The sequence below is a fragment of the Caenorhabditis elegans genome, chromosome II, assembly GCF_000002985.6.
Source record: "Caenorhabditis elegans chromosome II".
Lineage (NCBI taxonomy): Eukaryota > Metazoa > Nematoda > Chromadorea > Rhabditida > Rhabditidae > Caenorhabditis > Caenorhabditis elegans.
Genome location: NC_003280.10, coordinates 1,697,802 through 1,725,759, shown reverse-complemented (window position 1 = coordinate 1,725,759; position 27,958 = coordinate 1,697,802). Strand labels below are relative to the sequence as shown.

General features: G+C 37.3%; 9 protein-coding genes and 2 pseudogenes across 12 annotated transcripts; 4 read left to right on the top strand and 7 right to left on the bottom strand.

Annotated features, from left to right (window-relative positions):
* Window positions 1-66: 66 nt before the first annotated feature.
* Window positions 67-1,146, bottom strand: fbxb-11 (F-box domain-containing protein). The gene is made up of 2 exons (NM_061657.4): window positions 1,024-1,146; window positions 67-968 (listed from the first exon to the last, which is right to left on the bottom strand). Exons 1-2 carry the CDS (start codon window positions 1,098-1,100, stop codon window positions 68-70), a joined length of 978 nt encoding a protein of 325 aa, NP_494058.2. The 5' UTR covers window positions 1,101-1,146; the 3' UTR covers window position 67.
* A 427-nt stretch (window positions 1,147-1,573) lies between these two features.
* On the bottom strand, window positions 1,574-2,990 carry btb-8 (BTB domain-containing protein). Its single transcript, NM_061656.4, has 4 exons — window positions 2,874-2,990; window positions 2,461-2,818; window positions 2,275-2,413; window positions 1,574-2,102 (listed from the first exon to the last, which is right to left on the bottom strand). Exons 1-4 carry the CDS (start codon window positions 2,975-2,977, stop codon window positions 1,681-1,683), a joined length of 1,023 nt encoding a protein of 340 aa, NP_494057.1. The 5' UTR covers window positions 2,978-2,990; the 3' UTR covers window positions 1,574-1,680.
* A 275-nt stretch (window positions 2,991-3,265) lies between these two features.
* On the top strand, window positions 3,266-4,807 carry fbxb-5 (F-box domain-containing protein). Its single transcript, NM_061655.4, has 2 exons — window positions 3,266-3,422; window positions 3,471-4,807. Exons 1-2 carry the CDS (start codon window positions 3,343-3,345, stop codon window positions 4,435-4,437), a joined length of 1,047 nt encoding a protein of 348 aa, NP_494056.2. The 5' UTR covers window positions 3,266-3,342; the 3' UTR covers window positions 4,438-4,807.
* A 1,699-nt stretch (window positions 4,808-6,506) lies between these two features.
* On the top strand, window positions 6,507-7,642 carry fbxb-48 (F-box domain-containing protein). The gene is made up of 2 exons (NM_061654.4): window positions 6,507-6,616; window positions 6,664-7,642. Exons 1-2 carry the CDS (start codon window positions 6,534-6,536, stop codon window positions 7,583-7,585), a joined length of 1,005 nt encoding a protein of 334 aa, NP_494055.2. The 5' UTR covers window positions 6,507-6,533; the 3' UTR covers window positions 7,586-7,642.
* A 1,620-nt stretch (window positions 7,643-9,262) lies between these two features.
* Window positions 9,263-10,457, bottom strand: btb-6 (BTB domain-containing protein). The gene is made up of 4 exons (NM_061653.5): window positions 10,334-10,457; window positions 9,850-10,288; window positions 9,657-9,795; window positions 9,263-9,610 (listed from the first exon to the last, which is right to left on the bottom strand). The coding sequence occupies exons 1-4, from the start codon at window positions 10,429-10,431 to the stop codon at window positions 9,327-9,329; spliced, it is 960 nt and encodes a 319-aa protein (NP_494054.1). The 5' UTR covers window positions 10,432-10,457; the 3' UTR covers window positions 9,263-9,326.
* A 905-nt stretch (window positions 10,458-11,362) lies between these two features.
* btb-7 (BTB domain-containing protein) lies at window positions 11,363-12,522 on the bottom strand. The gene is made up of 4 exons (NM_061652.2): window positions 12,411-12,522; window positions 12,004-12,364; window positions 11,795-11,945; window positions 11,363-11,747 (listed from the first exon to the last, which is right to left on the bottom strand). Exons 1-4 carry the CDS (start codon window positions 12,500-12,502, stop codon window positions 11,533-11,535), a joined length of 819 nt encoding a protein of 272 aa, NP_494053.1. The 5' UTR covers window positions 12,503-12,522; the 3' UTR covers window positions 11,363-11,532.
* A 1,820-nt stretch (window positions 12,523-14,342) lies between these two features.
* Window positions 14,343-15,501, bottom strand: fbxa-184 (F-box domain-containing protein; the record flags this gene model as incomplete). Its single annotated transcript, NM_061651.4, has 3 exons — window positions 15,336-15,501; window positions 15,055-15,138; window positions 14,343-15,006 (listed from the first exon to the last, which is right to left on the bottom strand). The coding sequence occupies exons 1-3, from the start codon at window positions 15,479-15,481 to the stop codon at window positions 14,343-14,345; spliced, it is 894 nt and encodes a 297-aa protein (NP_494052.2). The 5' UTR covers window positions 15,482-15,501.
* A 562-nt stretch (window positions 15,502-16,063) lies between these two features.
* Window positions 16,064-17,328, bottom strand: F45C12.9 (annotated as a pseudogene). The gene is made up of 3 exons: window positions 17,217-17,328; window positions 16,805-17,082; window positions 16,064-16,227 (listed from the first exon to the last, which is right to left on the bottom strand). Coding segments are annotated over exons 1-3 (554 nt in total).
* A 653-nt stretch (window positions 17,329-17,981) lies between these two features.
* math-29 lies at window positions 17,982-19,051 on the bottom strand (annotated as a pseudogene). The gene is made up of 5 exons: window positions 18,940-19,051; window positions 18,470-18,851; window positions 18,276-18,425; window positions 18,058-18,215; window positions 17,982-18,011 (listed from the first exon to the last, which is right to left on the bottom strand). Coding segments are annotated over exons 1-5 (832 nt in total).
* A 223-nt stretch (window positions 19,052-19,274) lies between these two features.
* sdz-18 (BTB domain-containing protein) lies at window positions 19,275-20,856 on the top strand (the record flags this gene model as incomplete). 2 transcript variants are annotated; one of them, NM_001322713.2, is made up of 5 exons in its annotated part: window positions 19,275-19,396; window positions 19,903-20,293; window positions 20,345-20,492; window positions 20,542-20,693; window positions 20,741-20,854. In NM_001322713.2, 5 exons carry the CDS (start codon window positions 19,284-19,286, stop codon window positions 20,768-20,770), a joined length of 834 nt encoding a protein of 277 aa, NP_001309554.1. In that variant the 3' UTR covers window positions 20,771-20,854. The 2 variants fall into 2 exon arrangements, with proteins under 2 accessions (NP_001309554.1, NP_001309555.1); NM_001322714.2 differs by lacking the exon at window positions 19,275-19,396 and having other exon boundaries at window positions 19,907-20,293; window positions 20,741-20,856.
* Window positions 20,857-22,296: 1,440 nt separating this feature from the next.
* fbxb-47 (F-box domain-containing protein) lies at window positions 22,297-23,378 on the top strand (the record flags this gene model as incomplete). The annotated part of the gene is made up of 2 exons (NM_061647.4): window positions 22,297-22,379; window positions 22,440-23,378. 2 exons carry the CDS (start codon window positions 22,297-22,299, stop codon window positions 23,338-23,340), a joined length of 984 nt encoding a protein of 327 aa, NP_494048.1. The 3' UTR covers window positions 23,341-23,378.
* Between the last annotated feature and the right edge of the window lie 4,580 nt (window positions 23,379-27,958).

Below are 27,958 nucleotides of genomic sequence, written 5' to 3'. Positions count from 1 at the left end.
GGGAAAATATTTCATAAATTGTATTGTGTCTTTCTGGATTTTCCTGGTTGATTAGTAAACAAAAACTTTATTCATCTTCCATGAACTTGTCCCAAACAAACATACAACATAAGCTATTAATCACATGCCGTTGTTCCCAACCTAATGCCCAATAGAAAGTTGCTCGCATCCCGTCGTTTCTTGTGATGTCAAACTTTTGAGTATGTGGATGCAGGTATAAATTGTTTTCCTTAACTCCATGATGTTCTCTCACCGATGGCTGATAGTCGAGTCCATTGAAAATGGATTGCACATTGTATGCTTCCAATTGTTCGAGCATAAATCCACGGAGCATCTCGTTGGAGCCAGCTATCCAGTGCTTCAGGAACAAATTGATTTGATTACTCGATAGTGTCATTTCGGTAAGTTTAATAAACGACGCATTCGAAGCCAACAAATTATTCAGCTGACCATCTGCGCCATCGCTGTTCTCCACAGTGAATTTGTCAAGATTTCGAACAATTATTTGTTGGTAGTTAGGCTTGAGACTGAAGCTAAAACAAATCGTATCTACATCTGGAAGACCGCCGAACATCTGAATATCAGGGAGATAATCTCCACTTAGGTGAAGATTCGAAAAATGTAGTCCGGTTAGATTTCTGTAACAGGCGTTCATGTCGAACCCTCTGTCATAAGCGAAAATGCTCAAATTGTCAACACTATTACTACCCGTCAGTTCCAAACAATGATCTATCCACTGTCGAGATGTAATTCCTGGTGAGCGCCACTTGTTAGTGACAAAGCATCCGGAGTTTTCCGGATCCTTATACCACATTTCTATATATTCATTGAAATATCCAATTTTGAGAAGGAGTGAGCCCAGCTCTATTCGTACGCGGGTTTCAACGCGAATCGCTAACTTGTCACCGAAAACTTGCAGCAATATGATGAACCGTTTGGTTTTCTTAGAGAGCAGTGAGAACCAGAACCTGAAAACTTGCGAAAATTTTTTTGAATAAAAACGCAAAACTTATATGAACTTACTGTGTAATAGGGTCCATGTAACGTAGCACTTTCGATAGTTCATTTTTCGGCAAACAGAGAAGAGCAAAAGACGACATTGCTATTTTGGTAAGTATGGGGGTGAATGGAGAAAAGGGTTTGTGCGCGCAGTTATAGATTTCAAGCAGGCTGAGGTCAGGCCACCTTCCTAGAACAGTCGATAAATTAAGTGTTTCCTAGATTGTGAGCGTTGATTGAGCTGGAACAATTGTTAGGTTTGCCAGGAAAACTGCAACAGAGGTCGCTGCCTGTGTAGTAGTGAGACGGCGACCATCTGCTTTTTACGACACTGGTGCACCTGCAGAGCTAGACTACTTATAGAGCACAGACAGTGTATAACATCACATGAGGTCTAACAAGAATGATAAACGTTTGCCGTTGTGTGCAAGGTTTCAGAACACCCTGATACGTCATGTAAGCTATTCATAGAAGTAGATCACAAGACACCTACGGCCTGAGTGACGAGGGGCCAACCTAGCCTTACGGCAGACTGTAGAACCAAATCTTCAATATAAAAAGATACTTGAAATTTCCAACGATAGACCAAAAAATTTTATTCCATGAAAAACAGTACGGGAAAACAAACGTGATGAGAAGTACAATAAACAATGCGAAATCGGTCGAATTTTACTCTTGAAACTAATTTTTAGTTGATTTACAGAAGGACACAATTAGACAAGCAGTATTGTGTAACCAAACGCCGACTAATATAAACAAAATATTGCGCATCACATCACGATTAAAATACCCATCACTACTGTAATTAGTATAGTTTTCGTTTGACAATGGCAATGAATTGAGACGATCCAAGATCTTGGCCTTCGTTGAATCCGACAGTTCAGAGTACTCAGCAGATTCTTTGAGCATTCTGGAATCATCCAAGAAGTCGATCCAGCTTATGGTTCTTTCCAGCAGCTTTTGCAATTTGAACTTGTCCGCGAGGAACATTAATTTTTGGTCTGTCAACTGGGTCCACTCAATAAGTCGGGTTTCAACATGGTGCATTACAGCTGGCATCTTGAAACGATCTCCCAGTCTGAGGAGTAGCTCGGCGGTTTTGTCTGAAATTCTGAGGTTTAGTTGAATGTAGAGGATGTGCTGGAAAAGCCATAGTTCCTAACATATAGGTCATCCAGCAGTCTTACTGTAAAATAACTGAAGGTTTCCTTATTCTAGAACCTGACCAGCTACCTACTATAGTGGATGCACCCGAAGGCTCTCACTGTGACTCACCTGTCGACAGAACCATTTCAGGATAGATGGTACTCATGAGAAGCCCGAACTCGTCGTAGGTGACCCCTTCAATCAGGATCCCGGTGTCAGCTTGCTTTGCGAACAGAGAACGGAAATAGGTAGAGTGGCAGGAGAGAAACTGCAATTTTTGGATTAAGTTGAACAACGTTCCGGATGAAAACTTACAGCCTTGTTAACATGAAGCTTTTTATCCCCAACTAACAGAACCGCGTCAGATTGCTCGGATGGAGAGAACATTTTTTCGTAAAGCCTATGAAGGCAGTGGGAGCGATGAATCGTTAGAGAATACCTATAGCTGGTATACATAACGTGGAAGTTCGTATCGAACACTTTTCCGATTGTGAGCCCTGGTTTGGATAGATCAACAGAGGTCTCTGACTCGACCCAGCTACCAAATCCATTTCCAGAGCTGTAGCACAAGGTGACTGTTCCAGTAATTCTCTCGATTTCTTCCTCGTTCCAATAGAAGTCCATTCCAACTTGAAATTGTTTCTCGTTGCTAGTGCGCATGTCAATCAGCTCGCTGGAAACGGAAAAAAGTAATTTTTGACTACAAAAATATTTTTAAAAAAATTCACCATTGGAATTCGTCCGAAATGCTGATATTCGAATGTTTGTAACCTCTCTTGTAGAGTTCTGGACGGCTAGAAAATGTGATTGTTTCCATTGCAGGCTGCGGCATTTTTGTAGAGATTCTGGAAGAATATATAGTTGACAAAATAGAAAAAGGGAAAGAAGAAGAACTAGGCACTGACCACCAGGGCCAAAAAATGTAGAATGAGTGTATGAGCGAGCTGGCATACAATGTAATATCGAGGGCCTATTACAGATCGATGAAATCCTTAGACAGCCGGAAAAAGGTAACTGGACATTTTGGGAAGGAGGCAGACGGTCTTTCTTTCAAGAGGATTACCTGTATGTTCATGAAACCCCAAATCCTACAAGAAAATCGATGCAGATGATCCAACATTGCTGTCTTCCAGGCGAGGACGCCGTACGGCCTGCTATTTCAGATAGCCATCCACCTCTCCATATTACTCCTTCGACATGACATCTGCCTTTTCTCTCCTCCAACTACCGAGACATGCTCAAACTAGAGCAATTGGACACTTGGATTTTGGAAGCATGTAGGTTTTACGTTTTATTAAATTTTATAACCTTTTGTGCTTATTCAGACTATCATTTTCAATGTGCTCCGAGGATTGCAAGGCGTTAATTCAAGACATGAAAATCGATTCCCGCAAATGCAAAATTGTCGTTTTATTCTCCGAGTCAAATAGGATAGCACTCCATTTTGGGAATGACATTGCAGATTTCCAAGATTTTCACAGCTCGCAATTAGAGCCAACGGAAACTGTCTCTGTGGTGTTTTCTACGGAACAACTGTATAACGTTGCAAGTGGCAAATGGAAATTGCCGGTTTCCTTTGGCTCTTGGAAGATATTGCCGTTTATTCAACATTTCTACAGCCTTCTAGGCCGGCCTGAGCTTAATCTTTACTTTCGTGGCCCCGAGCAACACCCAAGACAACTTGATGCGCTTGAGAATGTGTTTGAAGATATGAAGATCAGCAGAATGACCTTGAACCGGGAATCTATAGATTTTTCCAACGAGCAGAAGACACTCTTCGACAAGCTTCTGGTACCTGTCACACGAATCAACCTTTTTCAAACTGTTGCTGAAAAGTTTTTGAAATCAGGTCATAAGGTTCTGATTAAAAATCACGACCACCTAGGAGTCTCGGATCTTTGCCTTAACGATATTCTTTCCATAAACAGTGAATTCGTCAGCGTACAGAATTACGGTGGCAAATTTACAGTAAAGGACCTAAACTTGTACCTGAAGCACTGGATAAATGGGTTGAACCATAAAACAAGGTACATCGAAGTTGCATCCCTTTTGATCAGTAAAATGAGCAGACCCGCATTTTTCAAAGCTATCTTCTGTGGTATCGAGTACGCGAAGACGCGGGAGTACGTCGAGGCAGCCAGATATAAGGATTCTCTTATAAAGTATCATGGGCAAAGAGAGATGACCAGAGGATTCACGATCAATCGGAAGAATGGGACAACTGCATATGTCTATTTTCATATTACTCATCCCCTGGTGTCATCTTTTCATTTCATATTGGCTATTGAATAATTTTTCTGATGAATTTTGGATCTATAATTGTTTGTTGGCAGCTTAGAATCGATTTTTAGTAAAACTATACACCTATTTTTGGATAAAAAGAGAGTAGCGGACCAAATAACCTCCAAAACTCGCTAAACCAAGTATCTTCAAAGTGGCGTATCTTAAAAAATACAAGTCTGAAAAACAATTGCACAACTAACAAAATGATCAGAAATATTTGTTCTTTCTACTACATTAATTTGTATATCAACACACCAACTATTTGTAGAGTTACACAGAGTCAAAGCCATTTTTCCAAAAATTTTGAAAACTCTTTTGTTGTACCCTTCATACCTCAATTTCCATTGAATTTTAGGAAATAAATTTTGTTGAATTGTGAGTGAGAAATATTTTTCCATATTTTATCAGTTTTAAGTTTTTTGATAAATTCATGTTCAGCCAAGTTATAGACCGTTTTCTGAAAAAATCCAATTTCGCTCATAAAACCGTTCATATCCAACGTATCGACTTGAAATTTTCAAAAATGATCACTTTTTTGAGGTCTCTACAATGTCCTAAAAAATCTTTCAAAAAACACTGTCCATCTCCAAAATCGTCCTTCGCTCCGAAAAATGAAATCGGACTTTTGCTTTTCGAAAAATGAACGAAAAAATCAATTTGCGATTTTTGGGTCGAAAAAAATATTTTTAGAAAGCTGAAAACACGCTATTTACGAATTTCATATTCATTTTAAGTTATTTCTTTTCTGAAATGACCTAAAAATTAAACAAAAAGAACATAATTTTAATTCTCACGTGGAATTGTTTAAATTTGCATTAAAAAATTAAAACACTGAGCAAGTTACCAAAAAAGTTCACGTGAGAATTAAAATTATGTTCTTTTTGTTTAATTTTTAGGTCATTTTAAAGAAGAATTCACCTAAAATGAATATGAAATTCGTAAATATCGTGTTCTCAGCTTTCTAAAAACATTTTTTTTTCGACCCAAAAATCGCAATTTGATTTTTTCGCCCATTTTTCGGAAAGCAAAAGTCCGATTTCATTTTTCGGAGCGAAGGACGATTTTGGAGATGGACAGTGTTTTTTGAAAGATTTTTTAGGACATTGTAGAGACCTCAAAAAAGTGATCATTTTTCAAAATTTCAAGTCGATACGTTGGATATGAAAGGTTTTATGGCGGAAATTGGATTTTTTTGAAAAACGATCTGTAACTTGGCGGAACATGAAAATATCAAAAAATGGAAAAATATTTTTTACTTACCATTTAACAAAATTTATCTTTTGAAATTCAATGGATGTTAAGTTATAAAGGGTACAACAAAAGAGTTCTCAAAATTTTTCGTGATTTTTCGTAAAATGGCTTTGACTCTTTGTAACTCTACAAATAGTTGGTGTCTTAATATACAAACTAATGTATTAGAAAGAACAAATATTTCTGATCATTTTGTTAGTTGTGCAATTGTTTTTCAGACTTGTTTGATGATACTTAGTTTAGCGAGTTTTGGAAGTTATTTGGTCCGCTGAGCGTCTTTCTCTTACTTACTTAGGATACTTAGACGATCCGTTCTTCAGGAATTCGTGGTATTCCTGCGGATCACAGCAAGTCATTCTTTTCGGTCCTTGGCTATAGTGGACCAGGGGGTGATGACTTCTCCGTCTGCGTCACGAGTGGATATCTCCTTTCGCAGCGAATCAGTCCATCGCATCGGCGGCCTTCCAACAGGCCTTTTCCATCCATATGGGCGCCATTCTGTCATCAACGTTAGTTGTGCAATTGTTTTTCAGACTTGTTTGATGATACTTAGTTTAGCGAGTTTTGGAAGTTATTTGGTCCGCTGAGCGTCTTTCTCTATACTTTCATATTTTCAGAGAACTTTTTCGAATTTTTTTTTGCCATGAACAACAATTAAAACGAGTAGGCAATGAAAAAGTATGGTTTCATGGGAGGCCCTACTTATTTTTCAGGGCCTGAGTATATTTGCTCCATTCTTAATACTCTTTCCATGATATCGATTCAACTTGAACGCTTCCCACCGCGCAACAGGTGCTCAATTGTACAACTGGAGCACTCTCCGCATTCATTCTGCTCATTCTCCTGCTCTTCTGATGGCTGTCTCTTTTTTCCCTCTCCTGCGTCTTCCACAAAACAACCTTAAAGATGTTCTACTCAACATGGGATTTATAGAACAGTAAGTTATCGCTTCCTTAATCCAGAATTACAGTTGAAACATTTCAGGACTTGTATTTCAATGGTCTCCAAAAGAACAAAGGAGTCCATCAGAAATTTGAATATTTTCAAAGGTCTAGAACTTTGTATACACATTTCTGAATCAGTTAGCTATCGCGTCTCAAAAAACCGAACTGTAATTTTCATTATTAGCATCGGGTACAAAGGAGTTACTGTCAGTAAAGGACCCACCTATCAGGAAAGATTCACTTTTACAACACAAAAGTTTAATGCAAAAAGCTGTTTAAACCATTTTTTATATGTCATCAACCCGACGAAGATTGATGATCTACATTTTAGTATCATTACAGGGACTTTTGATGATCCAAAAATACAAATGGCTGTAGAATGTTTGAAAGGGCTCAGGGTTGTTAATCTTAATACTCCTATCCTTTCAAACACAAAAACCCTTGCCGAGCTTGTCAAAACTTTTGAGCCGACGGAGCATCTCAAGATACATCGATACCCTTTTCAAACATTAGGCTTCGCTCAACTTTTCCAATTACGAGAAATTTTACCGGGGAAGTTTCCTATACTTTCCTTGAATATCAACATGCCGTTAAACGGCCTACTATTAACAAGCTCTTCATCCGTTGGCGTTAATAATAATCGACTTTTAACAAGTAAAGATTTTAATATATTCTTAAAACATTGGATCGCCGGATTGAAACCAGAGCTTGAATGTATTAGAATTCTAGACTACCGACTTGATTGGAATGAGCACACTGTTCTTAAAGGAATACCATACGAAGTTGCACCGATGGAAACGAAAATAAAATTTCGTCGCAAGGAAGAGCTTCAATTGGGAGGATTCGATTTTACGATGAGCAGTGGCGTCAAAGCAACACTACATTTCCACTACTGGGATCGAGTGCCAATAACAGAAATTTCTGTTGTTCTTCATGATTCAGAAATCATTACTTTTTTATAATTCAATTGTTTTAAATGTGTGCCTGTTTTTTTTCTTAAATAAATTCTGCGGATGAAATCTTGTTAAAAAGAAATGAGTAGCAAAATTTGAGACCGAAAATTTCACAAAAAAAAAGTTATCCCAAAAATTACCAAGTTTTACCAAATCTCCATCAACATTAAATGTATTAAAATTGAGCTGAAAATTGAAAATGTGAAAAAAATCTATGAAAAAATGAAAGGATAGGGAAAGATGATCAGCGGACCAAATAACCGCTTAAACTCGCTAAACTGAGCATCTTCAAACTGGCGTATCTCAAAAAATACACGTCTGGGAAACAAATGTTCAACTAACAAAATGATGAGAAATAATTTTTCTTTCTAATTCAATAGTTTTTATTTCAATACATCAACTATTTGCAGAGTTACACAGAGTCAAAGCCATTTTACGAAAACTCACGAAAAATTTTGGGAACTCTTTTGTTGTATCTTTTATAACTCAACGTTCATTGAATTTTAGAAGATAAAATTTAGTGAGTAGTGAGTGAAAAATATTTCTCCACATTTTATCAGTTTCAAGTTTTTCGATATTTTTATGTTCCGCCAAGTTACAGACCGTTTTCTGAAAAAGTCCAATTTTTGCCATAAAAATCTTCATATCCAACGTATTGATTTGAAATTTCGAAAAATGATTACTTTTTTGAGGTCTCTACAATGTCCTAAAAAATCTTTCAAAAAACACTGTCCATCTCCAAAATCGTCCTTCGCTCCGAAAAATGAAATCGGACTTTTGCTTCTCGAAAAATGGGCGAAAAAATCAAATTGCGATTTTTGGGTCGAAAAAAATATTTTTAGAAAGCTGAGAGCACGTTATTTACGAATTTCATGTTAATTTTAGGTAATTTTTTCTCTGAAACGACCTAAAAATTGAACAAAAAGAACATAATTTTAATTCTCACGTAAAATTGTTTGGTAATTTGCTCAGTGCTTCAACTGTTTTAATGAAAATTTAAAAAATTCCACGTGAGAATTAAAATTATGTTCTTTTTGTTTAATTTTTAGGTCATTTCAGAGAAGAATTCACCTAAAATGAATATGAATTTCGTAAATAGCGTGTTTTCAGCTTTCTAAAAATATTTTTTTCGACCCAAAAATCGCAAATTGATTTTTTCGTTCATTTTTCGAAAAGCAAAAGTCCGATTTCATTTTTCGGAGCGAAGGACGATTTTGGAGATGGACAGTGTTTTTTGAAAGATTTTTTAGGACATTGTAGAGACCTCAAAAAAGTGATCATTTTTGAAAATTTCAAGTCGGATATGAAGAGTTTTATGAGCGAAATTGGATTTTTTTCAGAAAACGGTCTGTAACTTGGCGGAACATAAAAATATCAAGAAACTTTAAACTGATAAAATATGGAAAAATATTTTTTACTTACCATTTAACAAAATTTATCTTTTGAAATTCAATGAAAGTTGAGTTATGAAGGATACAACAAAAGAGTTCTCAAAATTTTTCGTGAATTTTGGAAAAATGGCTTTGACTCTGTGTAACTCTACAAGTAGTTGGTGTGTTGATATACAAATTAATGTAGTAGAAAGAACAAATATTTCTGATCATTTTGTTAGTTGTGCAATTGTTTTTCAGACTTTTATTTTTTAAGATACGCCACTTTGAAGATACTTGGTTTAGCGATTCACATAAACTTTCGATAATTTATTTTCACAACAAAAAAGGACAATTCAAACGTAGCAACATAATAAAAATCAATTAATCAGCAATTGCATGAGACGATCCGAGATCTTGCCTCTAGCAAAATCCGACAATTTCTTGTAATCATCGGATCCTCCGAACTTCTTTGCCTTGTCCAGGCTGTTCATCTCTTGGATTGCCTTTTCCAGAAGCTTCTGCAATTCGTACTTGTCGGCCAGGAAGATCAATCTCTCATTGGAAAAATTGGTTCCACGAGTGAAGTGGTGTTCGACCTGGTGAATGACACATGAAATTTTGAACCGATTTCCTAGATGGAGAAGCTTCTCAGCGTTTTGATCTGAAAAATATATTAATTATTGTGACATCATAGTAGGCTTCCTTACCATTGACAAAGCCTGTTTCGGGGTGGATGATGCTCATGAGAAGGCCGAAATCCTCGTAGGACACATCTTCAAGCCTAATCTCCTCATTGATCTTATCAGCGAACAGATCGGAGAAATAGTCCGAGTGGTAGGAGAGGAACTGCAATTTTTGGGTTTAGTTTAACGAAAAGATCTTGTGAACCACAAAACTCACCGCCTTGCTCACATGAAGCTTCTTCTCCCCGATCAAGAGCACCGCATCGTGTCGGTTGGATGGCGCGAACAATTTCTCATAGGAAACATCACTACCAATTTCATGATCAGTAGGCTTGTGCTCCGGGACTTTCTGACCGGGGCTCTTTTTTGGCGTAAGAGCCACTTTGTTATCCGAGCACTTCTCCTGGCAACAATTGGGCGTAAGAGAGTACTTACATCGTAGGTAATTATAATCGAAAACATTCCAATTAATTTTTTGTGCATAACATTGTCCTGGTTTGTCAAGGGTAATACTCTCAAGTTGTTGGTTACAGCTCCCTCCCGAGTTATCAAATATCCACGTGAATGTGCCAGTTAGATCCTTAATCACTTTTTGATCCCAATCAAATTTCACTGTAGACAGAAACTGGTCATCAGGATTGAAAATTGAGACATTGCTGAAAATTGTATTGTTATATAAATGTTAAATAAAAAACACTCACCATTTTAATCCATTACAATCGCTGTAAAAAGTGATAGGCAGGGTAGCATACATCCAATCGCTTGCGAACTCCAGGGTTTCATTTTTAGTTTTGTCCATGGTGTCCATTAATTTCTCCAGGCGGTCTAGGAACACCAAAAATTAAATTTAAAAAATAAGCAGAGAAATAGGGAACGGTGATAATGGTGGGCCACAAGTGAAGAGAATGAATGAGCACGTTCAGATAATGCGCAGGTAGATTACATATGGAGTATCGATTTTTTTGATGAACGCGTTCGGAGACTGGGAAAAGACTGTTTTAGACCTTGGGAGGGTATGTATGTAATGAGGGCAGTGTAGCGGTGTACCAGGCCTGACTCGCCTCGTCCCCGTCAACTGTCTTTCTGCTAAATGGACAGGAATAGCGAACCACCGCTCTCTGCCCAGGAGACTACTCTCCTGGGAAGTGACACAGACATGAACTACGGAGTGCGCAGATATAGCCTTTTTTGAAAAGAGTATTCTGAGTGATATTGTGAGAGACTCGTGGTGCATCGATTGGCAAGTTCAGGAGCTGGGAAGAGGCCGGTGGATCCTTGGGAAAGTGAACATCTGTTGGGTGTCTTATAATCTTCCGATCAGGTAGTCAGAGGAGACAATAGCAGTCTTGGCGTCACGACGAGTTAGCTACAAACAATTGTGACTGAATATTCATAGATGGCTTTCTTCTAGAAAACTTCTAGAACTTCTAGAACTTCTAAACTTTCAGAAAATTCTAAATAAATAGGTGAAAACTTGTTTCCTTGGAAATCACAAAAAATACGCATAACAAAGTACGTAGATCAAATTTCCAGACAGGAGTAGCAAATTTTCTTCAATTTCTCCAACTTGTAGCGATCGAATTCTCCATATTTCTGTAAAATCTTTGATGCACCATGTTTAAATTACAGAATTTTCCCACCGACTGAGAACAATTGGCTGAGAAATCTATTTTGACCCATTTTGAAAAAAAAAACGTTGTATTCCAGATTTACAGAGTATTGCAAATTTTGAGAGGGCAAAGATATATTTTTATACAAGGGAAACTTTCTAATATAACTTTTCATAAAGATTTTCTAACCGAGAAATGCGAAAAATTAACTAGAATCGGACGAGGAACTGCTTCTGCTGGAGCTGCTGGAACTGGAACTCTCGCTGGATTCAGATTCACTTTCCGACTCGTCACTGGACCGAAATGGGCACCTCTCCCGGGGTTTTGTTTCCTCCATCGCAAGTGCACTCCTTGAGCAGATCCTTCATTCCAAACGTGTTCGCCATCAGAATCAGCTTTTCAATTTCAATATCCGAATGCCAGAGCAGATGGTGTTCCACTTGCGCGGTGACCGCCCGCATTTGGAATCGATTGGCGAGCGTCAGAAGCTTCGCGGCGGTCTTGTCTGGAAAATTGTATTTTTGACAATTTAAGCAAAAATATGCCACAAACCCGTGGGAAACACTAGATCCGGGTAGATTGTGCTGAGAAGAAGACCCATATCCTCAGCGGAGACGTCACGAATTGGGATCTCTGGAATCTCGCTTTCTGTGGAGCTCGCCGAGAACAACTCGTGGAAGAAGTCCGAATGGAAGGAGAGGAACTGGAAATTTATGGATTTTTACAGTTTTTGGGTTTTTGGTGAATTTAGATAGGCTCACCGCTTTATTAACATGAAGTTTTTCGCCACCAATCATCAAAATCGCATCTGTTTTCTGGGATGGCATGAACATTTCCCGATACGAAAATTTTTCCCGGATTGGTGTCAAAATGAGCTCCAAAATTGCTCGAGTTTCAGCAAGACTTTGTGTATTTTTATTTTCGACGGAAAAATTGACACGGTGCTCATCAATGTCCAAAATATCCAATTTCCGATGAATCAGCTCAAATATCGGATTTTCGGGGTCCGGTCTTATGGTGATTTCTGCGGTGAGCTGCTTGAATCCGTTATTTTTAAAGTCTCGCAGATCAAATTGAAACTCGAAAGTAGTCATATTCTCTTCGATTTTGCACGTCAAGTCACTGAAAAAAATCGTAAAAATATGGATTTTTTTGGTTGAATTTTTACCATTTAATTCCAAATTTCTCCTCAATGTGTAGGGTTTCTAGGTTATCGGAGAGCCGGAACAAATCGCTTCGATAGTTAATCACTTCTTCCATGCTTTAGAACGTTTTTACCTGAAAAAATGAAAAAATTGTATTTTTCACATAAAAATTGAGAAAAAATGACTGAAAATGAACAAAAATAGTAAAAAAATGGAGAATTCAGAAAATCGATATTAAATCGCTGGTTAAGGAGGTGAAAGAGTGGAAAGGTGTTTAAATGGTACGGCTGGCAAAATGTAGATCAAAGGCACACAATGTAGGTCAAAGGCATACAAATGTAGGCCAATTGTATTAAAATGTAGGTCAAATGCACTAAATGTAGGTAAAAAACATAAGAATCTAGATCAATGGAGCTTAACTTAGAATTTCACAAGTTTGAAGTAAATTTTATGGATTTTCGTTGAAAACAATAGTTTTACAATTTCAAATTGCTATATCTCAACGAAAAAACGGAAAATGTTTTAGAAAAATACCAAAAAATTTCCCATATATTCTACTTTCAGAAAATATATTTAAACATTTTTTTTAACAGGTGATACCCACAAAATTGACTTATTGCATATCAAATCTGCATATTCATGTCAATATGCTAATACCATATTATCATACAGTTAGCTCTCCTCTCATTTCATAATTTTCCTCTTATTGTCGGAAGTAATGAATTTTCTTGCCCTGACTGTGACCATTATATTGAACTTCTCCGTGGTGGAATCCTGCGTAAAAATTGACCTATTAACTTCGACAACACCGAGAACTTTTGAGTGTGTTGACATTTTGATTTCTTTTGTTTTTCTAACAAAAAATATTCAAGAAAATACACGTGCAATGTTGCATGGGTGAGCTGTAGAACTCTGTAGTTTGTAGTCTCAATCACCTAAGAGGGGTCCTATAGGCCCCGCCCCTTTTGTGACGTCATCACAAATTGGCGGGAAATTCAAATTTTCTGAGAAATCATTTTGGCGGGAATTCAAATTTTAATTTTTTGAAAATATTTTGGCGGGAATTCAAATTTTAATTTTTTGAAAATATTTTGACGGGAATTTAAAATTTTAATGGGTGAGCATGGGTGAGCATGGGTGAGGTGAGCTGCAAAAAAACTTGGCAAGGCGGTCCGAATTGTACCTCAATTGGTGTCAAGGTGAGTCTTATCCCATTTATCCCGACAGCTCTGAGAAATTCAATGATTCCAGGTCGTAACTGCAGACGAGACTCTTAGCATCGGCCTACCGTTCAGTGAAATAGAAGCGATATCTTATCTCACCTGCAACAGAGACTTGACTTGGACCTTTCCCAGAGATGGTAAACGACATATTGTCGACCACCTTTACTGCACATTTGTCGGCTGTTCGGATCCAGCATGGGCATAAAAAGGGAACATTTTTTGCGGTTTTTTTTCTGTGGGATTTGTTTGATCGGGCTTTTAAATTCCATGTAGGTTTCCGGATGACAAAATTTCAAAAATCAAGCTATTAATTTTGTCATAACTACAAAATATACTACTCATATACTTTTATTGTGACAGATCAAGAACAAATCAATTTCGTGTAACAATTCAAAATAACTATAAAACATATCAATTAAATCAAACCAAATAGTTTTTTAACAAGTATTTATAAGAAAGTCTTGATATTTCTAGTTGTCTGAGTCGACTACGTATCCTGTTCTTGTGATTTCGAACAACCAACCGCAATCTTCAACATCGAAAGATCTTTTGTCCGGAGTTTGATAGACGTTGTTGTGCTCCTCATCTTGGGTGCCGAATACGCTCTTCAGTCCACTGGTGTTCATGTCGTTGAAGTAGATATTAGCTTTGCGAAAGCGGGTGGATCTGTCGATCATCTGAAAATTAATCGGTAGTTTCATATTTTTGAGTGATAAGGTAGTTTTAAAAAACTCACATCACGAAGTGTTCTTGCATCGTCTTTTGTGAATTTCGCGAAATAAACTTCGAAACACTCGACATGAAAAAGTGCTCAAAAGGAACAGTCATCTTCGAATGAGCACGAAGTGTTCTTGCTCTCTTCCATTGATCTAAGCGAATGAGCTGCTCATATCCTTCGCTTTCAAATCCGTCAAATCCTATGTTTTCCAGCTTCTCAGCGGGGAAGCTGGCCACCAGTCGTGCAATATCTGGGAATGGAACACTGTCTGTTTCCACACTTTTCGACGTCACCCTTCTAGAAGATTTGAGTGCTTTCTTGACTCCGTCGATGCATTTATCACGGAATCCTTGTTCACAATTATCATCAAAATCAAGTTGGAAACTGTCCAATTGAACCGATTGATTTTCCATCATCAATTTGAAATCTTCATTGCAACGATCGACGTAGTTCTCGCCAACCACAAATATTTCGGAAACTTCATAGGAGCTTGTCGTGTAATCATAATATGAAAGCGCACAACCGTCCTTCTCTTGCTGATACGAGATTTCATAGCGGTCGTTGTAACGCATTCTTGAATACTGTCCTTCATAAAAGCCTACTTCAACGGAATCAATATATAACTTTTTGTCTTGAACAATTTCTTGAAAGCTTCGCGACGTTTTCATCAGAGACAACCTGGAAATGTTTCAGTTAACGCTTTGAAGAGTTTTGATAAGTTCTTACAAATCGAAGATGTTAACGTGGTTCAGAATTTCGTTGATCATATGAAGCGGCATGTTCGACAGAGAGCGTGGGACTAGATCGGAGCTGAAAAATTATTGATTTAAAGTTGATGGACTTGTAGACGCAGTTTTGGTTATAAGAATATGAATTGTTGGGCATTTGGTTTAAAAAAAACTGAACTTTGATAAACTAGGTGTTTTTTCGAGAATAGGTTAGGCAAAACTAGTAGGCACGTTACAAAACCCCTCTTAGTTTTCAAATAATAAAAAAACAAAAGTTACCTTCTGTCGTAGTGCAAATCATGGTTTCCGTTATAAAAACGATAATACCAAAAATCGAACTCAGAGTATGGCATGACGTCATTTCCAACTTTTCTGCAGAAGTTGTCGAAGGACTTTTTCAAGAGCCGCACAGCACTGGGATGCATGTCCGGATGATGAGATCACTTTCGCGGAGAGCAGCAGTCATTTTGAAGAATTACCTGAAAATTTAAAAGTTTCGAAGTGAGAACAAGGTAAAGGTAGAAGAAGCTAATAGTATGAAAATACAATTGAGAACAAAAAAATTTTGTTTTTTTTAATTAGAAAAGAAAACAAAGAAAAGCAAGTTTGACAAATCAAACGAAAATGAGCCCCTTCAAAGAAAAAAGGTTGGCAAGACGTTAAAGAAAAAACGGGCCTCGCGCCATCTCCTCCTACACCCTCCTCAGTGGAGCGCATTTACAACTCTTGCCAGGAGACAGTTCGCGTCCTCTTCTCGGTGAGAGACGCAGACACTGTTGTTTTCTCGGCCTTCTCTGCCGTTAGAGGCCCGTTAATTAAGATTTACGGAAACTAAATCAACAATATAATCAATCAAAATGTATTTATTGGAATAATTCTTACAACATGTGAAAAATAGGAGCAATTGTAATGTATAGGAGGACTTCAAATTTGCAGATCAATTATCCAGATTGTGATACAAGGTTCTCTGAAAATTTCAGTTCAACTAACTTCACTCAAACTTCCAACTAAACATTCAAGTTCTCCAATTTATAGCGATCAGCCATCTGCATTTTCTTCTTCAGTGTCATCTTGGAGCCTCTTGTTCTGATCAGGAAATCCTCGCTGTTCTTGGTGACCATCTTCGAATCATACATGTCCACAATGTGGAGGAGCCCTTCCACTGTTTCATCTGGAAAAAAATTATACATAAAGTTTCAATAAGGCGCTAGTGAGCTGAGCCAAACCTGTGACGGCTTGGTGATGGCCGTAGAGAACTTCTAGGAAGTTCTGGAAATCGTTGGGGTCGATGCAGGTAAGAATTATTTCGGAGGTTATTTTAGAAATTTAATATCCTTCACCACCAGCAAAACTTCCGAAAATTCTTTTACGGGCTCGTCGAAGTTATGGAGCCACTATTATTATAATACACAACAGTTTTTTGTCTTTAAAAACCGAACGACAAAAGATTTGTAAATGACACAAAGATTATGATTATGTCTGTAATTATGTCTACTAATTATGTAGAATTCCCTAGGCCTTGGTACAATGTAGGCTTAAAGGCAAAACTATTAGAACAAACGGTTTATTTAAGTTTCAACAAGTGAAAAATTATACCAGAGAAGTGTTTGAAAACCAGTTGGTAGTTCTTGCATATTATCTATCAGAGCTAAATAATTAACATGTATGAGCCATCAACCGATTTTTTTAAAATTACCATCCAAGTCTCCCAATCAAAGTTCTCTTTCCATCATATTCCCCGTTCTCACCCATCGTGTACCATGTCACAGTTATGGCAAAGTAGGAAATTCCGTATGGATACTTGGTAGCGTACCATTGACCATCCTCGCAAACTATCCCATAGAAGTTGAAAAGATCTAACACAACATTACTAGGACCGGCGTAAAGTGTCTAAAAATCGAATTTCAGGTGTTCCAGTTCATAACTCCACTGCAAAGATAATAATAATTGAGAATGCAAGTATCTGTTGAGCAGGTCAAGTTTCTAATGCATCCAGGTCCTTCCGAGTACAATATTGAGTTATTGCCTGTAAAACAAAGGAGGTGTTGTAGAATTTTTAACTATTCTTTTAAAACATAGGAGCAATGTTTTGAAGAATAGTCTCAAATTTCACCACACCGCCTTTAAATACATGTACAAACCAAACAAAATCCAACTCACTCCACGTATAAAAAATACTTCGGATATCCGGACACGTGCAAGAATCTGAACAACCGTGTTCGGCAAAGAAAATCATGGCCACGACAGACACAAAAACCACAAGGCTTCTCATTTTGCGAGAAGTGTGAGGGATCTGGTGCAGTTTCTGGTCTTTTATTAGCAAATTACATGCAAATTTTGTGGACTGGCATGCAAATTACATGCAAATGAGACTTCCACATATCAGGCAGGTCTTATGCCACGACGTGTAGGAACATCCAGAGAGTTCCGGCCGTGTCGTTGTGATCCGCTGTGATCGGCTCTCGATTGTTGTAGCGGACACGTGAAAGTTTTTTGCTTACGGTGCCAGATTTCCGAAGATGCTGATGTGAACATAACCCAAATATAAATTGTATGCGTGAAAAATTAAAGAAATAAACTCGTCAGTGTGAAATGGGGAGTTACAATTTTTAAAAAAATTCAACAAAATTTAAAATTTGCTAGTCTTCGTATTTGAACTTGTAATCAAATCTGGCTTTTGAACTGATAATGTGACCATTTTATTTTATTATATACTTATGGTTTTAACTATTCTTACTAAATTTAGCAAAAAGATACGACTTCCGGCATATAGTGCCCTAAAAAATAAATTAGAGCAGAAGTAGCGAGGCATCCAAATATGAATATTGTCAGAGACATTATGTTTATTTTTAAAAAAAAGTATTATAATTACGCGTTGCTTTGTTATACATATGTAGTAAAGAACGAGAAATTCAATTGTGTAGCTCAAACTTCCAGGTTGTTGTAGCATGTTCTCTGAAAATCTCAGTTCAACTAACTTCACTCAAACTTTCAACCAAACCTTCAAGTTCTCCAACTGATATCGGTCAGCCATCTGCATTTTCTTCTTCAGCGTCATCTTAGAACCTCCTGTTCTGATCAAGAAATCCTCGCAGTTCTTGGTGACCATCTTCGAATCGTACATATCCACAATGTGGAGAACTCCTCCCACTGTTTCATCTGGAAAAATAATCACGTTGACGTTCGCGAATGAAGTTCGTCTAGGCTAAAAATCAAAACTGTGATAGCCTGGTGGTGGCCGTAGAGAACTTCTAAGAAGTTCTGGAAGTCGTTGGGATCGATAGAGTTGAGAGTGACTTCGAGGCTTTTTCCTTCTTCGAAGTCGCCAAGAAGCAGGGCTTTGAAGTAGTTGGACTGGGCAGCGAGGTACTGAAAATAGTCTAAAGTCAGAGCCTAAAGTAGACTTGACTCACCGTTTTAAGCACGTAAAACTTAACATCCTTCACCACCAGCACAACATCCGAAAACTCCTTCATAGATTCATCAAAGTTGCGGAGCTTCTCCTTCTTCTCGAACCCACTAGTGTCGAGGATGTGCGCGCAAACTTCAACAACCAAACAATCCTCAACTACAAGCTCCTTCACCAATTTCTCCCATGGAAAACAAAATCCGAAGCCGTATTTCTGTCTCTCGCCGCCCAGCAAGCAAACTTCTGAGCTTTGCGATATGCTTTCACCAGTGGGTCTCATCAACTTGGTACTGAATTGTATGTGTACAGATTGGTCAGTTGTACGTGAGGCTAGAAAACTGAAGAATACATGTAGTTGGGTTCCTTCGCGCGCAAGCTTGATCCTCCTGGAAGTTGGTGAGTTGGAGAACTGTGGTAAAGTGTAAAGGATATTTCGGAAACCCTACAGTAACCCGACAGAGCCACTAAACTAACCAGGGGAATCCAAAATACTGCTCTTCTGGAGTTAGACGGACTTCTTCTTTTTCAAAGTGGAAATATTTTTCACTTTTTGAGTCATCACAAATTCTTTCGAGAAAGAACTCATTTTTCTAGATAATTAACTGGATAAATGGAGAAAATCAAATATTGCGATAAAATGAAGAGGCTGAGAATGGTCCCAACGCGCTATCTGAGAAAATTATGATGTGAGAAACCAGAGACATCGACGCTGCCCTGCTACCGCAAATTGGATCGATTCTATCCAAATAGCGCCTCTAGCGAACCGAATCATTGTTGGATTCATTTATTTCATTGTTTTTTCTTGCAACTGAATTACTATGTCCTCTCTGACCAAACAATTCGTGATCACCCAATCCGTCAAAAATGTCTCGAGCATCGCAGACGGAGGTGAGCACGTCACCCCATCGGAAATTCATTATGGTACTGAGTGGTAAGTGATTCAATATTTTCGTTCAGATTTTCATATTAAAGCTGGAGTAGCGCCAGTGCGGATTTTGTCTAAATGCACTTATAATAATACAAAACAACCGAATATCATAATAAAACAGTCCAAAAAATTTTAGATTTTTCATAATTTCCGGTCAAAGTTTTGGCAAATTGGCAAAATTTTTAAAAATACGAGTTTTTGAGGAAATCTAAAGCAATGTTGCATGTTTCGACCCCTACAATGTTTTAGTACAAACATTTTAAACAAAATTAAACATAAAAAATGTCGAAAAAAAATATTTTTTGGTTGACTTCCAAAATTATGAGTGGCAAAAACAGAGTAATTGCCACTTTTTGACAGTTAATAAAATATTTTCAAAAAATTTTTGAAAAGTGTTATCATGATATTTGGTCATTTTGGGGCCAAAGGAGCGGTTTTTAACAATTTCCTCACTGGAGCTACTCCACCTTTAAAGATCTACTCTACTCTCTAACCTTTGTGTGTTTCAGGTACATGCGGATCAAACGGGATAACGGATTCATGAGTTTCGGATTGTATTGTCCAATGACTGGAAAAACTACCAATTGGTCAATTGTAGCTGATATCAGGGTCGAACTAATGCCGTTAACTGGAATGTGGAAATCAGTAGAATGCGAGTGCAAAATAGCCAAATCACCCAGCCTCATCAGTGAAGTATTGCGGTCGACCATAATGCCTTGGGGCAGAATGATGACAAATTACGTAGTTGATGATGCTCTCATGATTGAAGTTTTTGTGACAATCAAATCCATGACTGGATTCGAAAGACCGTATAACCTCCGAAGCTTCGACGAATCAATGGAAGAGTTTTCCGACGTGGTTCTTCTGGTTGGGGAGAAGAAGTTTTATGTTCTCAGAAAAGTGAGGCTTTTTTCTTCAGTTGTACAAGCTGATACATTTTAAAAATTTCAGTACCTCGCTGCCCAGTCCAAGTACTTCAAGGCTCTTCTTCTTGGCTCCTTCGAAGAAGGGAAGAGCTCCGAAGTCACCCTCACTAGCATCGATCCTAATGACTTTCAGTTCTTCCTGGAAGTTCTCTACGGGGATTCAGCTATTAATGGTGAACAAAAAACATTCGAATTGACCTAAAATAAAATAAACATTTTTAGATCTAACCGTGGAGGGCATTCTTCATATTGCAGACATGTATGACACACCGATGGTCGTTCGAAAGTGTGAGGAGTTTTTGATTAAAGGGACAAAGTTGCCGGCGAAGAAGAAGTTGCAGATGGCTTTTAGGTACAAAATGGAGAACTTTATGGTATTGTTTTTTGGTAACATACAACGAAAAGTATTCAATTTTTTCAGAGAAACTACTACGCTGAACTAGGAAATTGACATTCTACAGTTCTATTGTTTCTAAATCCCATTGGAATTTTTTTTGTTAAATTTAATTTTTGAACCTGAATAAATGAAAATATCGTATTTAATTTCTCATATTTGCACGTGGTGATATTTAGGCTGTCCCATTACGGTCTGATCTACAAAAAATGCAGGATTTTTTTTGCGAAAAAAATGTGACTACATCTCGAAATGTGTATTAAAACTTATCTTATCCGCAGGAGAAGCTAGAAAGGACCTGAGAAAGCAAAATATCTGCAACTAGCGTGCCAACGACAAATGTTTTGCCTTGCTTCAGCGGGTCTGCCGTGTCGCACAGGTTGATATTTTCAAAGTTTAACATAATTTTATGTTCTCTAGAAAATTGTGAATAAAACCTGTGTGCTTTAGCTATATTTAGAAAGTTCTATCAAATTTTATAGGCGCGAGAAGTTGTCACCATAATTATCCCTATATACCAATCTGGACTTCCTTGTGATTATACATATGATGTTTATATACAATAGGATATGTGCAATACATAAGAAGAGTAATATAGGAAGTGGGGTAACATAAACGTCGGGAGCGGAGCAGTAGGGCGACACACCACAGTGGCATGTGGGCCCCTGCACTTAAGGGCGGGCCGCCGTGGAAGTAAATGAAGAAGGAAGATAGGCATGCCTGATAGGAGGATTGTTATCGTGTTCTTCCACAATATCTACTTGGCTCACAGCATCAAAGTAACTATAGTTTTAGAACATCGTTTTAACTATTCAGAGTTTTCAGTTGCTGTTCATAATTCGGAATATATTTCTTTTGAATAACTGTAATCGTTTTCAACCAATAATAGTTTTTTAACTTCTGAGAAGCATTGAATATTCCATTAAACTTGCCATAGCGAATTTCAGGTTTTGAAGCTCAAATACTTGACTATATTTTCATTATACCTCTCCTTATCACAAGACTTTTGCAGGTCGTTTCTGAGTGCCTCGGAACTGATACAGACTAAAAATTGCCGGTGCATTGACAGAATGAGAGCAGCCTTTTGGAAACAGGTGCTATCCAGAGCTGCGCGACAACTGAGTTCGGCAAACAAACAAAGCTGCTCATTTCAGAGTAATAATCCAATTTTTTAAGTGAAGAATTGGTACAGAAATGTAGTTAAATACTTGATCAAATTAAAATAAAAATTATTCTGATTGAGAAACTCGACACGAACCTCAAATAGTGCCTGAAAGTGTCCTGTTTTCAGGAAAGGCCATTTTTAGGCACTATTGAGGTTTTTGTTATTTTGTTCAACCAAAATAAGTATTATTTTCAAGTCAATTAAATATTTTACTACATTTCTTTATATTAAAAAGTTGGATTAACATACTGAAATGAGAAGTTTTGTTAGTGTTGCCGAACTAGTTGTTGCACAGCCCTGGTGCTGGCCAGAAGAACATGTAAAAGATGATCCTGACAATCGATATTCATAGTACATTCCAGCGTTTTGTACAATATGACCAGTCTTCTCTTGTTCTGTTCTCATACCTTCTCTTACAATGGTTGCACCATCTTTTCCTCTTTTCAATCTCCCCCAGAAAAACCTAAAGGACGTTTTTTGCAATATGTCCGTAATCCAACAGTGAGTTTTTTTTAAATTTTGTTTTAACGACATTTATTCTTTTATGCAATAATTTTTCAGAACGTGCATCTCACTGATATCCGAAAAAACGAGAAACCTTGTGAGAGAGTTTCATATCTTCAAACAACTTCAAGTATGCTTGGATTTTATCTTTTTGCCGGATTACCATTTTTATCTAAAAGGGAGCGCAAAATTTATTTTCATTCCCCATAACAGGAAATTTATAGCCCGTAGTTCTTCCGGAGAGCACTCTAATTATTCTGTGCCACAGTTCGATGCCAAGAGTTGGTTAAAACATTTGATTTATATCTTCAACGTAACAGAAATTCATTCTCTACGTTCCAGATTTTTTGATTGGGATTTAAGAGAGCCACGACTAAAAATGCCTAAAGAGTGTTTAAAAAACCTCAAAATTTTGAACCTTTCTATTGGTTTCACTAATAAAATTTCGCTTGTCGTCGAGCTCTACTCCGCATTTCAACATATAAAAAAGTTCAGTCTACGCCAATACTCTCATAAACCATTGGACTCAACTCTACTGCTGGAACTACGTCACCTTTTGTCCAAAACAAATCAGCAACTATGTTTAAATATAAACCTTCCGTTAAATGAGCTACTTCTCACGAGCTGCTCATCCATTGACATACACCGTACACAGTTAACAGACAAAGATATCAATGTGTTTTTGAAGCATTGGTTTGCCGGATTGAAACCAGAACTTGAACATTTCCGAGTTCGAAAAGACGGACCTGCATTCAACCAAAAAACTATTCTCAAAGGAATTCCTCATGAGTTTGCATCAATTGGTAGAAAATTCAAACTTTTTGAAATGGATTCTCAAGTTGGAGGAATCGATATCGACTTGGGTCAAGACATCAAAGCAACGCTGGTTTTCAATCATAAACCTGGCATTGCAGATTTCTCAGTTGCTGTTCATAATTCGAAGTATTTTTTTTGTTGAGTAACTGTAATAATTCACTCAATAAATGTTTTGTTGAATCACTCGAAATTTTCATAATCAATTTTACCACATTTTGCCAATAAATATTCAGTTCCATTCGATTGGCAATGTTGCTTATAACCGAAAATTCAGTTTTTTGCTTAAACTCTGTTACTGGAATTTTATTAAAATCAGACAGATCTTGAAATTTCTAATAAAACAACAAAAGGGATTTTTGAAAAATTTTATATATCATAAAAGTAGATATGAATTTTAAGAGTTTGGAAAATCTAGTAATTTTGCTTATAAATAATCAGTTCCATTAGATTTGTAATTTTGCCTATAGTTAACTTACAACTACACATGTAACACACGGATCTAGAAATATATTTAGGTGAAAAATTCTTGCATTCTTTGTCATTCTGCCAAGCAGCCTCTAATAAATGCCGAGTGTGCAGACTCCGCCTCTTTTTCGCGTTTTTTGACACTTTTTTTGGCTTGCGAAAAAATGTCCCACTTCGTTTTTATTAATAACTCCAGAGCCGCGTGACTTCATGATCTAATATTTGAAATCCTACTAGAAATATTTTGCCCCACGGTGGAGCAGAAAACGGCACTTAGTTTGGAGCAAAACTGAGCTCAGGGCGGCTTTCCCCAGTTTGAAAAAAAAATTTTTTGCTCTTTTTACCCCCAAAAAACCATGTTTTAATTGAATTAAAATTCGGGTTTTGCTCTGTTTTGTTTCAAACTCATGTGCAAGATACTACTCAGAGAGACTGATTTTTTGAAAAAAAGTTTGAGTTTATAAGTGCAAAAGCCAAAAAGTTGTGATAAAACAAAAGGCCAAAAAATGCCATTTTGCCAAAAAAAAATTTTTTTCCAAAAAAGTCGTTTTTCGTCTTTATCTCAAGTTCTACTTCATCTTTTTTGATATTTTTTTCTTTACCCCACGTAAAAAAATACGCTGAACACGATTTTCAACTCAGAATTGAGTAAAGTTCTATGAGTCGGCCGAGCAAGACGAATAAGTGCCAAATTTTGCACACTTTCCCATTTTCGCGAATCTACTTTTTCAATCATAACTCGGTCAGTTTTCAAGTTTTCTTAGTTTTCTAAAAATTGACGTGTAGGTCTCATCGAGACGCATCGAGACAAATAAAATTTGTAAAAAGTTCAGTGGGAAAATTTTTCAAGAAAAAAATAATTCAAAAATTATTTGTACTGAGGGGGAAATAATTCAAAAATTATTTGTACTGAGGGGATTGGTTTCCTGGGTTTCCTGAACATTTTTTCCACTAAAGTTTTGCAGAATGTATTTTTGATTCATAGTTTTTAATTTTATCTAATGGAAGATGAAGTTTCGTAACATTAAAAATACTCTGCCAAGAGATATTATTTTTTAAAAATTTTCAGGCCAAAACTTGGTTTTCTCTATAGATCTGTCTGGTTACAAGATATAGCCCTCAACTTTTCGGCTCTCTTTCGGGAATTTAATAACAAGTACAATGCTGTAATAAAATTTTCAAAAATTCGGTTTCCCGCTGACTTATCAGTGATAAACGGTTTTCGAACGTCTTTCCCCAAATAGTCATAATTGAAGAAAGCGGAATCGAAAGACGACTTCCTCCAGAAAATTTTCTTCCCTACATCCCAGTTTGAGGTGTCTCCCGCATGGCCGAGTGGTTAGTGCGTATGTCTGCAGAAATTTTGGTAGTTGGTTCAATTGTACCAAATGACAAACTTTTTTGTTTTTTGATTCGAATAGAAATACTCGATTTTATACAAAATATGGGTACGTCTCCGCCAATATAAATCCTCCTCAAACTTCAATCAATCGAAACTCAGCTTTAAATAACTGATTCACTGGGTGCATCTGTTTTTGGTCAAACCGAACTCAAAAATCAAGAAGACTCCCATTTTCCTACTGAAATTTTCACGAACCCTCTAACAGCCCGACAAGGGGGCTCGCCTTACACCCCCTACAACTGGCGGGCCCGCAGGGCCCGCTAGTCGAGCACTCATATATTTTTCAATCGTTACTCGTTACTCGGTTTATATCAAGAAACGTGAAACTTTGGCTCACTTTTTATTTTTACAACTAAAGAATTTGAAAAAAAACCAGTTTTTGTGAAACAAAAGTTGCTCATCGTTATGCTTTTCACATTCCAAGAACTTAAAGATGCATTCGCTTGAATATTACATTTGGTAGTCTAATAGAAGGGATTTGAGCAAAATTTTTTTTGATTATTCTTATTTTATCAACTAAGGTCTATTTTTACTGTAAACATATCTAAATTAGCAGTAATCTGTAGACTTATTTAGATAAATTGTATTTTTTGAAAGAACACAAACTAAAACATTAGAGCATGAAAGAAGCTCAGTTTGACAGGGAGAAACGATTTTACTACGATAGGCTTCAGCACTTTCTTGCTAATATTCAATTGCTTACTACTTCTAGTGTACAAAGAAGCCAATCAGGCTAAAATTCCATCCTTCAACGGAACTGTTTGATAGTAGATCTCCGATCACTTTCGTCCTATGTAGGAGTCATGTCGGGCTTGTATTGAAAGAGAGCTTGCAACTTGATATTTTCATCAATCTTAATTAGAAAGTTTTCAAGCACTGAGAAGTTAAAATGCACACCAAAGACGGTCAGAGCAAGAGCGTCACCATCAACTGTTCCGATTGGCTCTAAGTATTCATCCCATGTCTTAGAGGTTTGCTTCCAGACTTGATAAATTCTTTGGAAGATGTCTGAAAATAAAAGGTATATTTAGAGACCTCTAGCTGCAAACTCACTTTTCCAAGTTCCGGTGATGTATATCAGCAATTTCTCCTTGCTGATATACATCAATTTCGTCAATCCTGCTTCATTTTCAGAGTACGTCTCAGCTTCAGGACGTGTAGAAATTATCTCAACTTAGAGCAGTAGCCGAACATTTAAATCCGTCCGGCATTGCAAGTGCATGTGACCACTGGAAAACACAAATTAGTTATGAAATGTAAACATCTTACTATTAAACTAACCAACGTCACAGATAATCTTTGGAATCCCGTCTTCCTCTTCCCAGATAACATGGAACCACAACTAATTAGTTAAAAACCATTTCTAATTAGCAGAAACAAGAAAAATGAGTTCTAATTAGCACGAAATGGGGGTGGGAAAAGGGAGAGAGGGTAAAGAGGTTGATGAGACTAGTCAAAAGAAAAAAGAGAAGCAGCGGATAAATATTAATACCGGGGAATATTGACATCGAGAAAGTTGGAGAATTGATAGGGGGAGAGAAATACCGGTATATTTTTGACAAGATTGTTCCAAATAGGAATGGATTTGGCAAAGAAGTGCGAGGAGCAGGTGTCTTTCCTAACAAGAATCATGGGTCTCCTATTGGAATTAGAGAACTTTACAAACTGATTTGATTTAAAGAAATGTGTAGAACCGGTTAGAAGTCTATATAATAGATTCATTTGAGCTTTAATTCTAGTGTGTCTGGTGGAGAATAGTTTCATGATACACAGTCTGTTTTCGTAAGAGGTGGATTTAACGTTGCACCTTTGCAGGACGCGTTTGGTGAAGGTCCTCAGTGGTTTTTCAAGTATGGCCGAGAGTGATGAGTTTGGGGAAGGGGAGTAAACCTCAGAGCAATAGTTTATAATGGGGACAACGTAGGTTTTGAATAGGTGACTATAAAATTTGTGGGAGTTGGAAGAGAACGCTTTGAGAATTTGTTTAGTCCTAAGCATGGCTAGGCAGCTAATTTTTATAATATGAGGTTCAAAGTTTATTTTACAATCTGTGATAAGACCTAAATCTCGGACAGTTGGGGATGGAAGAATGGGGACATTATCAACTCTATACGTGTGATTGGTGTTTTGGGAGCCAAGAGAGAGGACAGAAGATTTGGCAGAGGCGAGAGGAAGTTCGTTTTTCTTTGACCATTTGACTATAGTGTCAATAGGATTTTGGAGGGTGGAGGGATTATGACGAAATATTTTTATATCGTCCGCAAAGCATGAGAAATGGATATTAGGTTCGAGGTCAATCAGCAAGTCATTAATAAATAGTATAAAGAGAAGGGGGCCTGATACAGAGCCCTGGGGGACACCTGAGGAAATGGGGTAAGAATTACTTGAGACAAATTTATTTATTTTAACTGAAAACGTTCTGTGGTGCAGGAATTCCTTGAACCAAGAGCATGTAAGTTTGTCTAATCCAAACAGATCACGTTTTTTAGGAGGATTGTGTGTGATACTTTATCAAAAGCTTTCGCAAAGTCGAAAAAGAGAATGTCGAGAGATTTTTCATTGTTGAGGATCGAGTGATAAAGTGGAAAAGCGCTGTTGGAACATCGATTTTTCTCGTTCTCATCCAAATTCGTAATAGAGAAATAATAATTTTATTGGTTGACAAATGAAAGAACAATGATAAATGGGGTTTAAAAATTCAGAAAAAAAATAAGTTGAGCTAGAAGTAGCACAAAAGTAACAAAAAAGTTTCGCTAACAGGAAAAAAAACAAAAGATTGCAACTCCACCATGAGAGCTTCAGTTGATTCTTCCTAGTCGAAAGTTGGCTCATATTCTTCCTCCATTGGAGTTGTTGTGTTGGGATTGAGTGTCACTAAAATATTCTGATACTT